The sequence below is a fragment of the Carlito syrichta genome, unplaced genomic scaffold (assembly GCF_000164805.1).
Source record: "Carlito syrichta isolate Samal-C Ts95f unplaced genomic scaffold, Tarsius_syrichta-2.0.1 Scaffold138451, whole genome shotgun sequence".
NCBI lineage: Eukaryota > Metazoa > Chordata > Mammalia > Primates > Tarsiidae > Carlito > Carlito syrichta.
In genome coordinates this window covers 721,815-736,357 of record NW_007082547.1, presented here as the reverse complement: position 1 = coordinate 736,357, position 14,543 = coordinate 721,815, and the positions used below count along the sequence as shown (strand labels likewise).

At 45.8% G+C, this 14,543-nt stretch overlaps 1 protein-coding gene across 1 annotated transcript in view; it reads left to right on the top strand.

Moving 5' to 3' along the window:
* Positions 1-14,543, top strand: part of SNED1 (sushi, nidogen and EGF like domains 1) — a 52,518-nt gene that overhangs the window by 25,385 nt on the left and 12,590 nt on the right. The window contains exons 18-21 of the mRNA XM_008049856.2: positions 598-847; positions 2,487-2,603; positions 2,680-2,762; positions 4,462-4,560. Coding sequence (XP_008048047.1) covers positions 598-847; positions 2,487-2,603; positions 2,680-2,762; positions 4,462-4,560 — 549 coding nt within the window. The remainder of the gene's footprint in view (positions 1-597; positions 848-2,486; positions 2,604-2,679; positions 2,763-4,461; positions 4,561-14,543) is intronic.

The window sequence follows — 14,543 nt, the reverse complement described above, 5'->3', positions numbered from 1 at the left end:
GGCTCCTGGCATCTCCTCAATGCAGCCCACCTACGAATACTACTGAAGGGCCAAAGGAGCACATTGGGCCAAGGATGCCTATGCCATCAGGGCTCTTGGACCATGTGACCAGCCCAACCTAGCTAAGCTCTGGTGTCACCAGAAAGAGGGGAGGTTGCAGGTAATCTGTGGAGTGGAGGCTTGAACAGGACTTTGCCAGGTGGGGATGACTCTGCCTTCCAAGCTCCAGGGCTGCCCATCGAGAAGGCATGGGAAAGACTCATGAAGCAGGGGTCTGTGCAGCCAGGCTCAGGAAAACCAAAAGCACAATATGTGAGGGTACCGACTTATAAACCAAGGGCATGGGGACTTCGCTGGGTGAATCCAAACCCAAGGGGAGGGTAGTGTCTGGGACAGGCAGTCCTCTAGGGCAGGATTGCAGCACTGCTGCATGCCCTTATCACTGCATGCACACTCCACACCATTCCTTAGGACTGTAAAGTCATCCATAATAAAGAACCTGGCTTCAGCAACCTGTGCCAGATCTTTAAACTGCATCCTTGCCAGAAGACCCTGTGGGCCCACCTTTTACCTTTCCCCTATTCCTGCCTTATCCAGGGCCTCTGCCTCCAGCAAATCTGACTGCCGCTCGAGTCACAGCCACCTCTGCCCTCGTGGTCTGGGATACCCCCACTCCAAGTGCCTTGCTGGAGGCTTACATCATCAATGTGACCACCAGCCAGAGCACCAAGAGCCGCTACATCCCCAATGGGAAGTTGGCATCCTACACAGTGCGTGACCTCCTGCCAGGACGGCGGTACCAGCTCTCAGTGACAGCAGTGCAGAGCACAGAGCATGGCCCACTGCATAGTGAGCCCACTCACCTCTACATCATCACCTGTGAGTACCACTGGACCCTGGGAATGGGGTGGGAGTAAGTGTCAGCCAGTCCTCCACATGGTTCGCATCTGGAGGCTGTGGGGCCCAGGCTGTGGCATCCATGTCCAGGAGAGACAGGTTATTCTGATGAACCTTGAAACCCTCAACTAGTATGGACCACACTGCCTACAGGGCACCAGAAAGAGCCTAGAAACAGGACTGTGTTAATACAGAGAAGTTCGTGTAAACTTCGAGGCTTTTCAAATCCACGAATCCACTCATGGACAGACAGCACTAACAAACTGGAAAAATAAGCATGTCGAGTCTCATCTTGAGCCAGACCCCTCAGTAGATCTTAGACAGGTTGGGCAGTAAATATAGAGCATTGCCTGAAAACAGGTGCTTAGGGCAGGTAGTGAGGAGGGGGCTTCCAGAAGTGGTCTTGCAGCCCTGACCTGGCCTATTTGGAGCCACTGGAAATGAACTCAGGCAGGCAAGAGAGGCCAGGAGGAACAGGAAAGGAGGGGCATGTAGGGCAGAAAGGAATGCCGGTGCGCACAGATGCAGCTTAGGGGTACAGCTCCCAGATGCATTCACTAAGATCATAGGTCAGTTCCCAAGTACAGAGGTGGCCCTGCCAGGTTCCACCAGGGTCCTACATAACCTCCCCACCCCCACCCTCACTTACATCTTTAAAACTCCAAAAAGTTGCTGTGAGAAAAAACTGTGTGTCTGAGCAGTGCAAGCAGACAAGCAGCGGATAGAAAAGAGCCCGGAGAGCAGACAGACGGGCTCCCCCAAGGAGGGGGCTTGGACCTTGAGGTATTCCCAGGTCTCCCTCCTCCCCCCAACCCATGAGGCTGTCACTGAGGGCACAAAATACACACACTTGGAGAGTTCTCAGACCCAACTCTGCCACCCGCCCACCAGCTTGGCTCCAAGCACAACTACCATGTGGAAAGGGCAGGCTGGGCCCTCTCTGTGAGCTGGTCAAGTACAACCAAGTCAGCATGAAACAGGGAGGAAGAGGGCAGGAGGGACTTCTGGGGAGAGGAGGGTGCTTAGTCTGGAAGGCTGAAGGACACTGGTAAAGGTGACATACTGCACCCTCACTCTGTAGGCGTGTGCCAGGGTAGGGGCTTCAGCCAAGGCATCCCATTAGGAAGGCCAGCTTGGGGAAATGGCTGTGTCTCTGGGCAGCCTAGAACCAAGTCTGAGTGCCCAGCTCCCGCCCTGCAGATGGAGAACTTGGTGGGGAGCTGGGGCCAGCACCTAGACATGGACCCCTTGCAACTCCTAAGCCAGTGTGCATCTGTGTCATGAATGTACGTGGCTCCTCCTCAGAAGGGATGCAGCCAGCAGGCTGGAAGGAAACAGGGGCTCCAGGGCATCTTGGGGAGACATAAACCCCATTGTGGCCACAGCCCATACACATGTTCCCCCCACCCTTCTTCAGACACAGCTGAAGAAGTATGAGCTTCTTGAAGAATATGAGCTACGAAGAGTATGAGTTGCCTCTCCTATGCAGCAGGGGTGGGACAGGAGCAAAGGGTAACCCAGCCCTGTGTGGCCACTCCTCTTCCTTCTTGTTGCCCTGCAGCCCCCAGGGACAACGCCGACAGACGCTGGCACCAGGGAGGACACCACCCACGGGTGCTCAGAAACAGACCACCTCCAGTTCGCCTGCCAGAGCTGCGCCTACTCAACGACCACGGTGCCTCTGAGACACCAACCCAAGCCCCCAGGTATCCCCCTAGCCATTAGCTGTCACCCATCTGAGGCAGTGCTCCAGCTGTGGTGACCCTTCTTCCCTCTCTGCAGGTTCTCGGAGCTTGTGGATGGCAGAGGAAGAGTGAGTGCCAGGTTCAGCAACCCACCCAGCAAAGCAGTCACCATGAGATCACGTAAGTCTTTTAACTCAGTGGCCAACTCTCGGCCTCACTGCCAATCTCACTGGGCCCTGTCCCTATATCATGATACTACCTCCAGTGTCCAACACACTCTCCAGCCAGGGGCCCTGACCCCAACCATGTGCAAAGCTCTGGACTCCTGAAGGCAGCACCAACAGCATATACCACTCACAGCAGGAGGACAGCCTTGTAAAGAGCCTTCACTTTGCCCATTGGATTGAAGGGATAGATTGCTGGCAGGAGATGCAAGAGAAGATGAAAAATAAAAATGTTAGAAGTAGGTCTCAGACATTACAGAAGCTTTGCTTGCCTAGTTAAGACTCCAAAGTTTTGCTTAGTAAATCTGTAGGCAGGAGGCCTTGAGGGTCTAATTCTTTGCTACTCAAAGTGTGGCTCTGGCCCAGCAGCTCCAGTCTTGTCTGGGAGCCTCCAGAAGTGCAGAACCCCACCCAGAGCTATCAGTTGGAATCTATCTTTCAACATGGAGCTGGGCAATTCTCAGTCCAAGGAGCATGCATTCACTTCAAGTTGAGAGGCTACTTCAAGTTCCATAGACAGAACTTCTAGGTTCTGGTCCTGCTGAAGCCTGGACTGGCTGGGCCATCTGGGGCAGGCTGCTGGGCCTCTTAGCCCTGCCCAGCACCACAGGGCATGAGCAATCCTGTCACTGTCCCTAGCAAGGTCATCCCGACAGCCCCAAGGCAGATGGGTTGAAATGCCCTGGCTTATCAGGTGAGAATGGATCCAGGAATCTCCCTGTGATTCTGATACAGGAGCCCTGAGACATGCTCCACAGAAGTGAGGTGGGTGGTGGACTTCCCCAGAGGACCTTTCTGGATCTTGCCTCTCACTTGCGAGGCCAGGTGCCCATCCTCATGGAATTCCCCAACAGAGAGCCTAGTCACCAGTTCAGTGAAAATGTTTAACCAGTCAAAACTTCTCAGGCAAGGGAAGGGAAGGGAACACAGCAGGGAAAATGATGAGGAGGTGCCAGAGCTCTCAGGGTCACTGCCACGCAGGAAGAGAACCCAGGACAAGGGGTCTGGGAAGATAGGGAGGCAGCTACAATCATGAGGTGTTAGCAAACATGAGATGCTTATGCCTTGATGGGGTGCATGATGGTTTTAAGTGATAACATGAAAACAGATGCTCAGTGGTGAGCAGGTGAATGTGGGGTGCAGAGGCAGGGCCCATCAGACTTGCAGCCACAGGAGCAGATTTAAAATGCCCAGGGAGCAGGTGAGAACTCTGCACAGAAGTGACTTGCAGTTGTGGACAGGGGCAGGAGCACACAGAGACTGAAAGCAGATCGGAGAGAGGAAGAGACGTGATAACTTCAAAAAGCAGGGGGTGGAGGGAGAGGAAAGCAGAATTGACTCTAAGAAGGAGAGAGTAACGGTATCAGCTGTGAGGAGAAGGAGGCCTCTCAGCGTGGGTTACTGGTGACCCCCCAAAGTAGCTCTGGTGGGTCCTTCAAATGGAGGACTGGGTCCTTGCAGAGGGTCAGCAGGAGGGTAGGGGCAGACCTCCAGCGGAAGCACTGCTGGGACCCACAGGTGAGCAGGCATTACCACATTGGGAGCCAGGCCCCCACCAGGGATATGCCTACACATGAGGCAGAGAAGCTGCTCAGGAGGGACCATCCTGGGCATGAAGCAGCTGTGCCATGTAGTCACTGCCTGGCCTCTCCTAGTACCCACAGCCCTGCCACAGCTTGAGAACATGGAGGAGGCACCCAAGCAGGTCAGCCTGGCCCTCCAGCTCCCCGAACACAGTGACAAAGACGTCGAAAGTAAGTCAACCGTGCTGGGGGTGGGGAGAGGGACTTTGGGGCTGACTGCCCTCATTCCTTAGAGGCTGCAGGCAGGAGAAGACTACCCACGGTGAGGAACTGGGAGGCACGAGGCCTACCCGGGGGCAGCGGAGCACTCCAGCCTGGGAGAGGCGAGGTAAGCCACACCACCCAGGCAGTGGCGCCCCATCCTTTTAGAGATGGGGGACAAGACAGGGACAGGACTTCCCCCACAAGCCCAAATCACCAGGGTCTGTGTTGGTGAGGTGGGCTCTACCTCTGATCTCTGCAGATGACCTTCTCCATCCTTCCCTTCTTCTCCCCTGCGTGCAGCAGAACCCCCACCCTGGGCCTTCCACCCCTTGCTTCTCCATAGAGGGGCACATTGAGTCAGGATGGTGGGAGGCAGAGGAGGCAGCAGCTGCGGGGAGAGCCCCAGCTAGAGGAATGCCCACCCAGGCTTGGCAAGCTAGGCCCTGTAGACACCGGAGTTGCACAGGACCTGGATAGTCTCTGAGCCTAGTGCTCATGAGAAGGTGCACTCATGAGAAGGTGCACCTCAGCACCTGCAGTAGAAGTGCCCAACAGCTCACAAGGCATTTCCTCTTTGGGCTGTCTTTTTTGGACAGATGCATGTTCCTTATCCTAAGTCAGACTCTCACTCTACCAACCCTTTGGGGCTAATGAACAGTTCCTCTAATGAACAGTTCTTCTAGGACCCAGTAGACCTTCTCTATCACATCACAGGCTCAGGTTGGGATCACCCATCAATCCAACCCCAAGGAAGGGCTGGTACTTGGTAAAGGCGTGGTCTCCCTTGCAAGGCCCTGCCCCCAGTTTCCTCAAGAACACCTATACTCATCAAGCGAACCGCCACTAAACCCAGAGTTTAACATTCTCCCCTCACCATTTGAGGTCTGAATTTGCTCTTAGCCTTGTGAGCACCAAGGTAATTGGTTTGTGCATCAGATACAGTCAGTGAAGGATTCACTTACTTAAGGTGTGGTTCATTCAGAGTGAGGACATTCATATTGTTGTTTAAGTGAACTAAAATCAACATTTCATCAGATGGGTTGCATTATGTCAGCCCTTAAAATATTAGATATTCCATTACATAGAACTCAGAAATTTAAGGGGCATGAATTAGCTCTCCTGGGTCTCTTTTGCAGAAGAGATTCAAGGGGTCCCCAGGGCTGGGCCCAAGATCATTGCAATCATGAGGTGTTTGCCAACAGCAGGTGCTCATGCCTTGGTGGGGTGCATGATGATTTTAAGTGATAACATGCAAAGTAGAATCTTTTTTTTTTTTTTGAGTTGGAGTCTCACTCTGTCACCCAGACTGGAGTGCAGTGGCCGCTCCTGGCCACCGCAGCCTCAACCTGCTGGGCTCTGGTGATCCTTCCGCCTCAGCCTTCCAAGTAGCCAGAACTACAGGCGTGCGCTACCATGCCCGGCTGATTTTTTTATTTATTGTAGAGATGAGGTCTCACTGCCCAGGTGGGTCTCGAACCCGCAGGCTCAGGCAATCCACTCACCTCAGCCTCCCAAAGGCACGGAATTACAGGCTGAGCCACTGAGCCCGGCTGCAAAGTAGAATCTTTAATGACTCCCAGATGTGCAAAATTAATCATAATCTTTGTTTCATGTCACACTTATGCCAACCAATTTTACAATTTTATTTAGTTTACTTAGCCTTTAATAAAATAATGGCCTTTTTTTTTTTTTTTGAGTTGGAGTCTCACTCTGTCGCCCAGACTGGAGTGCAGTGGCCGCTCCCGGCCACCGCAGCCTCGACCTGCTGGGCTCCGGCGATCCTTCCGCCTCAGCCTTCCGTGTAGCCGGAATTACAGGCGCGCGCTATCACGCCCGGCTTATTTTTTGATTTATTGTAGAGATGAGGTCTCGCTGCCCAGGCGGGTCTCGAACCCGCGGACTCAGGCAATTCACTCACCTCAGCCTCCCAAAGGTGCGGGATTACAAGCTGAGCCACCGAGCCCAGCCAAACAATGGCCTTTAAATCTAGAACCCAATCCATGATCTAGAACATGAACAATAATATATCTTGCTGTTGTACTCCCTGGTCTCTCCCTCCAGTTAACCATAATCCTGAATTTTGTATTTATAATTCCTTTTTTATATAGTAGAAGGTAGGGAGGAGTGATTTTATCATACACACATGTATGCCTAAACAATATGTGGGTTTTATTTGCGAGACAGGTATCTTGCTGTGTGTGATTTTTACACTTGTGTTTTCACTCAGCATTCTTGGACTGAAGTTGGTTGCTGCTGCCATGGGTGGCTGCAGTTCCTTCACACCCATGATTGAGTGTAGAGTCCATTCGGTGAATTTACCAGCTCTTCTTCTCTCACTCTCTGTGCAGAAAGCACGTAGGTTGTGTTTGACTGGCATGAGCAGTGCTGCTATGAATGTTCTTGTACAAGTTTTCTGGTTCATGTACGAGGGTAGAAATACTATCTCTTAGGATATGTGAATATCCAAATTACATGAGAACACTTAGAGTCATTTTCTAAGTGGTGCCTTCAGTCTCCACTCCCTCTAGCAGTAACCAAGAAATGCAGTTAATCCACAATCTCTCTAGAACTTGGTCTTCCCAGGTTTCTGGATCTTGCCAGCAGTAAGGTGTGTTGCACACCCACTAACATCTGGATTTGCGTCTCCTGAGCACTGTTATATTTGAGCATCTCTTCATGGGTATCTGCCAAAGGTGTTCACTCTTCTGTAAAATGCCTGATCATGCCCCTTGACTTTTTATTGGGTTGTTTGTACTTTTCTAACTCATTTGTTAAAAATTTTTATATGTCTTGATACCAATCCTTTGTCAGTTAGGTGTTCTTCAAATATCTTTTCAGTCTCTGGCTTGTCTTTCCCTATTCTTTTTTTTTTTGAAAGCTGGATTTATTGAGAGGACAGAAAAGCTCCCACAGTGGGAGGGGACCTAAGAGGGTTGCCCCTTTCCATATTCTTAATGGTACTTTTTTAATACAGAAAAGTTCATAATTAGTTTTATGCATTAGTGGCTAGTGATTTAGGAAACTTCTTTTTTAAAAACATCCTTCCCTACACCAAGGTTAGGAAGTTATTCATGTATATTTTTTTCTCAAAGATTTGAAGTTTTGCTTTTGACATTTAAGTGATTAATCTCTCTGAAGTAGATTTTGTGTGTGAGAGAATTAGGGCTGCAATTTTATTTTTTATGCATATGGGTAAGCTATTATTTTTATCTTCTTACATTAAAAAGTCCTACTGTCAACATCAAAATTCTACATATGAAAGTAGAATTCTGGCTGTATCAATTTGATACATCTGCTCCAACACCACTCTGTGTTCACTATAACTTTGTAAGTCCTGTTACTGATTGGGAAAGTTCTTTACTCTTCATCTTCAGAAGCTTCCTTGTCCTTTACCCGCCTGTATGTATTTCTTAGAATATTCCAGTCACATTCCATGAAAAAGACTTTTGAGATGATTGAATACATTGAATCCATATACCATTTTTGTGAAAACTGACATAATTAGGTTATTACGTCTATCCATGGACATGGGATAGCTCTCCATATGATTTATTTAATGTCTCTCAGCAAAGTTTTATATGGAATTCAGATTTAGTCCTAGGTATTTTATAGTCTGATACTATTATAAATTATAGTTTGAGCCAGGCTCGGTGGCTCAGCCTGTAATCCCGCGCCTTTGGGAGGCTGAGGTGAGTGGATTGCCTGAGCCCATGGGTTCGAGACCCGCCTGGGCAGCGAGACCTCATCTCTACAATAAATCAAAAAATCAGCTGGTGGTAGCACATGCCTATAATTCCGGCTACTTGGAAGGCTGAGCCGGAAAGATCGCCGGAGCCCAGCAGGTCGAGGCTGCGGTGGCCAGGAGCGGCCACTGCACTCCAGTCTGGGTGACAGAGTGAGACTCCAACTCAAAAAAAAAAAAAAAAAAAATTATAGTTTGATACTAGTTCAGAGGGTGCCAAAAATATATACACATTTTAAGAAAGAAACTCTATTAAAATTATAATACACACTATATACTAATAACAAAAGATGAATACAAGTTCCACTTGACTTCTGCAATTACAAGAAGTGCTCATAGTGGTTACCACCAGCATCCAGACACTTCTGATTATGGCAAACTACTGCAGGACTTGTTGCTGTGTGAGACCTCCCAGATCTTCCCTTGTGCACATCATATACAGTACCATGTGTCTCAAACTTATCATGAATGTGTGCAATTGTTAGGCATGTTGGAGGTTCTGTTGCATACTCATGCCTCCATTGTCGTTATACTTCCACAATGTTCTTGCATTTCAAATATGACTTCAAAATGGTCTTGTGCTCCTTGAACAACAACTGTGCTTCCACCATTTTCTTTGACTTTCCTGCCTGTTTCATGATGATGCTAGCATTCATTTGATTAACACTATCTTTTGAACGGACGTCATAATACACATTGCTACTGTACCTCAACTTCAAAAAGTAATACATAGATAACACCCCTTAAAATGTGTATATATTTGGCACCCTGGTATATATTTTAAAATTATATTTCCTGATTTTTTATTACTGGAGCTGAGATATTTATTCGACCTTTATATATTGACCTTGTATACACAACCATCTTGCAAAACTCTCCTATTCTTGTCATAGATTCTTTGAGGTTTTCTATGTATATAACCATATCTTTTTATTATTTGTTTTTTATTTCATTAGTTTTAGGCGTACAGTGGTTTCTGTTTGTGTGGCTGAATTGTACAGTGGTGAAGTCTAGGATTTTAGTATACCCATCACCCAAATAGTATACATTGTACTCAATAGGTAATTCATATATTTTTAAAGTTTAATGTTTACCTTTTAAAACTCAAACTTATAACTCACCTAAATTTTGCATTATGTAAAGTAAAAGTTTTTTGGGTTTTTTTTTGAGTCAGGGGTCTCACTCTGACACCCAGGCTGGAGTTCAGTGGCACAATCACAGCTCACCGCAGCCTTGACCCCCTGGGCTCAGGTGATCTTTCCACCTCAGCCTCCCTAGTAACTGGGACTACTGACATACGCCACCATGCCTGATTAATTTTTTTAACTTTTTGTAGAGACGAGGTCTTGCTATGTTGTCCAGGCTGGTCTCAAACTCCTGGGTTCAAACAATCCTCACACCTCGGCCTCCCAAAGTCTTGGGATTACAGGTGTGAGCCACCATACCTGGCCAAAGTTAGTTCTTCTTATGGATACTTGTTATCCCAGATTCTCTATCAACTACCTTTCTCTCACTCTACAGTGCCACCTTGTAGTAAATGAAGTGCTCATATATGCATGGGTCCATTGCTGGGCTTACTCCTATGTTCTGTTGTTTTGCCTTCTTTGAACCAATACCAACTATTTTAATGATGGTAGCTTCAGTGCCACTTGCTACTGGCTACTATGGGGCCAGTCCTTCAACCTTGACTGTTAAGAGAAGTTGCAACTGTTTGTCCTTTGCATGTATAAGAAGGTTTTTATTTCTGTTTGTTTTAGCAACAGGGTCTTACTCTGGTGCCCAGGCTAGAGTGCAGTGTCACAATCATGGCTCACTGTAGCTTTGAATTCCTGGGCTCATGGGATATTCCTGGCTCAGCCTCCCAAGTAGTCAGAACTATAGGCATACACCACCATGCCTGGGTTTTTATTTTTATTTTATTTTTTGTAGATACTAGGTATTGCTATGTTACCCAGTCTGGTCTCGAACTCCTGGCCTCAAGCAATCCTCCTGCCTTAGCCTTCTAGGGTCTTTACACTGCATCTGGCCCTGATGAAACCTTCAGAATTAGTTGAGTTTCTACAAAGTACTTCTTGGGACTTTACGTGGCCAATCCTCTGAGGCCCTGTGTGCCTATAAAAACTTTTATTAGCCCTCACATTTGAAGGACAGTTTTCCTGGATATAAAATTCTAGGTTTGAAGTTCTTTTTCCTTCAGTTCTTCAAATATTAGTCCGCCATCATCTCACATCCAGTATTGTTGTCACCAGTGCCAATCTTGTTCTTGTTTCCTTGTAGGATAATCTGCTCCTTCTTCCTGGAAGCTGTTAGACTTTTCTTTCCCAAGGAAAAGAGGATCCCCAGAGAGCCCCAGATACCCTAAAAGCACAATTAATGCTCCAGATTGGCGTTTCCTCACCAAGCAACTATCCAGGTTAAGGCTGCACCTTCAAGATCAAGGGAGAATCTCATAGAGAGGAGCCAGGTTCTCAAGATTGTAGCTGGTCATCCTGGAAGTTTGGAGGGGCAAGAGTGAAGGAGTGAGTGTGGAGGTTAGACAGATTATTCCTGTTTTCCCTCACCCCAGCAGAGCTCTTGGACTATCCTGGTTTTATCCCCCTGGATACCTGCACCAGAGTCTGTGGCTGCCACATAGAAAAGCAGGCTGTTGTCATTCCTAGGCAACAGCTGACAAGGGCAGAAATTAAGCCACTTTGCTCTGTAATTTATCTAGCATAGAAGCGGCCCACTGTCTGACCCCAGGGTGCAGCCACATCCCTCTTTCCCAACCCATTCAAAACAGCCTTCTTTCTGTGTGTGTGTGTGTGTGTGTGTGTGTGTGTGTGTGTGTGTGTGTGTGTGTGTGTATTTAAGAGAGAGAGAGAGAGAGATATGGTGGGGGCAGGGGAGGAGAGAAAATAAACTGAGGGTTTAGTGGCAATGCCTGTATAGGATGAGGGGCTATAGCGGATGGCTATCTGGTAACCTTTCATTCTATGGCTGCATGAACTGTAGGCTTAGGGTCCAGTAGCCCAAGAATGGTACAAGTGTCTGTCATAGTCTCAGTAGCCATGGCTGTCCCATGTACAGAGGGTAAGGACAAATGATATTAGCTCATGGATTCTAAATGTTCCTGTACACAGCCATATTCTGTCAGGTTGCTGTAAAATGTCTCTGGCACAGTTTCTAAAATTTATATGAAACTGCAAGGGACCCAGAATAGCAAATACAATTCTGAAAAAGAGGAATAAAGTAGGAGGACTCAACTCACACTTTCTGATTTCAAAACTTACTCCAAAGCAAGGGTAATAAATTCAATGTGGTACTGGCTAACGGATAAGCATTTAGATCGGTGGAATAGAATTGAGAGTCTGGAAACAAACCCATACATCAACTGGTTTCAACAAGGTTGGGCAATACTATTCAGTGGGGAAAATAATAGTCTTCTCAAAATATGGTGCTGTGACAACTGGATGTCCACATGCAAAAGAATGAAGTTGGACACACTACCTCATATAAAAATTAACACAAATTGACCAAAGGCTTAAATGTTAGGAGCTAAAATCAAAATTCTTAGAAGAAAACACAGGAGTACACCTTCATGACCTTGGATTTGGCAGAGATTCCTTAGCTATAACAACAAAAGTAAGAGCAATAAAAGAAAAAAGAAGATCACCTGCTCTTCATCAAAATTGCAATTTTTATGTTTCAAAGGACACCATCAAGGAAGTGAAAAGACAACTCACAGAATGGGAAGAAATATTTACAAACCATGTATCCGATAAGGGACTTGTATCTAAAAACTTGTATATTTTAAAAACTCTTATAACTGAATAATTTAAAACATTTAGTGGACAAAAGACCTAAATAGGCATTTCTCCAAGATATACAAATGGCCAATAAGCACATGAAAAGCAGCTTGACATCATCAGTCATCAGGGAAATGCAAATCAAAACCACAATGAGATTCTACTTCACACCCCTGAAGGATGGCTGGAATCAAAAAGATAATAATTAACATTGGTGAGGATGTGGAGAAATCAGAACTCTCATACATTGCTGGTGAGAATGTAAGTGTCACAGCTGCTTTGGGGGTGGAAAAAACAGCCTGGCAGTTCTTCAGAGGATTAAACCAAAAGTTGCCATATGATCCAGCATAATTTACTTCTAGGCATATGCCCAAGAGAAATGAGAATGTGTCCACATAAGGTCCTCTACACAAATATTCATAGCAGCAAAACATAATAGCCAAAAAATAGATACAGACAAAATGTAGATCAACTGATAAAAGGATAAACAAAATATGGTATATCATGTTTTAGAAAATTACTCAACCATTGAAATAATGAAGTTCTTCTACATGCTACAACATGAGTGAAACTTGAAAAAACTATACTAAGTGAAAGGAGCAAGACACAAAGGACTATGTGCAATATGATCCCATTCATATGAAAATCTAGAATAGGGAAATCTGTAGTGACAGAAAGTACATTAGTGGTTGCTTAGGACTGGGGGGGTGGATGGGCTGGAGGGATGGGATCGACAGCTAAAGGGTATGAGGTTTCTTTCTGAGGTAATAGAGGAAAATGTTCCAAAATTGTGGCTATGGCTGCACATATCTGTGAATATGCTTAAAACCAATAAACTGTATATGTTAATTGGGCTAATTTTATGTCATGAATTATATTTCAATAAAGCTAGTTTTTAAAAGTAGTGTGCAGAACAGTGTGTTCAGTATGTTTTCTCTTGTGTAGGAAAATGGAGAAATGACATACGAATTTTTATCATATATTTAAAAAGAAATAAAACTAGTAAAATGGTTAACTAAATGGAAAAGGAAAGAACAGCGTAAAGGGAATGGAGATAGAGGCTAGACTTCTCTGAAAGTACCTCATTTTATAGTTTTGACTTTAGAACCAAAAAATGTTTTTACAAACAACAAAAAAAGGCAACACCTAAAACTTGAAAACAAATTGAAATAAATAAACCTATTTATCATGTTGATGGCATAACCACACAAGAAAAAAGTATCACTTCAAGTGATTTTAATAACAGCAGCCTGACTATTTACCCCTAGTGGGATATACTCTAAGGATAAAGCATTGCCAAGAAATTTTAAGTTACACTCAGTGACCTTAATGTTAGCAGTAATACTGGTATTACTGTTTTAAAACTAATACATGTATATAGTAGGATGAAGAAAATAATTATGCTAATGCCACCAAGATTTTTAGTGTAAAGAAATAAAAATATAAAATCACAGACATTGTCTTGTTTGTTTTTTTATTTAATTCTGTTAATTTGAACTGGAAATAGTGGTACAAACTCATAATTGGTTTATTTTTATTTTTTAAACATCTAATTTCCTAGTTCTATTCACTGAAAAAGCCTGAAGCAGTGACACGCGGTAACAGTGAGCACCATGAGCATCCAGACTGTGGGCTCTGGATCTCATTCTCACCAAGGGAACCAGAGATCTTTGGAGAAATGGCTGATTCCAATAAGCCCCGGGCATATTGTGCAAAAAAACAAGCAATCTTTCAAAACAACAGGGACTGTGTCCTGAGGGCATGGAGCCAACCTGAAGGTCTCTCGCTGGCCAAAGATGGAGTAACTCAAGCCTCATGAAAATGAATTACAGCAATGGACTGAAACCATCAAATATATAAAAATCTATGCATTCATCATTATGTTTAAAAATAAAAAACAAGTTGGTCAACTTTAGAGCTTGCTAGGAGACGGACTCTGTCTACAGGCATACAAATAAAGGAATAGGATTGAACAATTTTCCTACCTTGCCTGTATGAACTAAGGCTCAGGGTGACCATGAGGTGGATGAGGGAGAGTCTCTTCACAGGCCACTCTCCAGCTGGTGAAGGGAGCAGTGTCAGACAGGGTCAGACACAGTCCTGCGAGTAGATGAATCTCAGGTCAGGGATCTCAATGGCTGCTCAAGCTATCAGGTGCAAGGCCCATGGTGCTTTATTCTAGATTAATCAAGCTACTAATGCTGAACCAGCAGTCAGTCCTCATGTCACTCAAGTGTGACTCGGACACATCACACACCTCCTGGTGTAGCTGTAAGATGTATGAGCATCCCCATGAAGCAGCCCTGCAAAGGCCATCTGAACCTGAATCCTATTAAGCTCCTCTCTCCAATGAGAGGGAGTTTACAGGAAACATGGGGGTGGGGAACAAGTTAATGACACAAGTAAGCTGTAATTCAAAT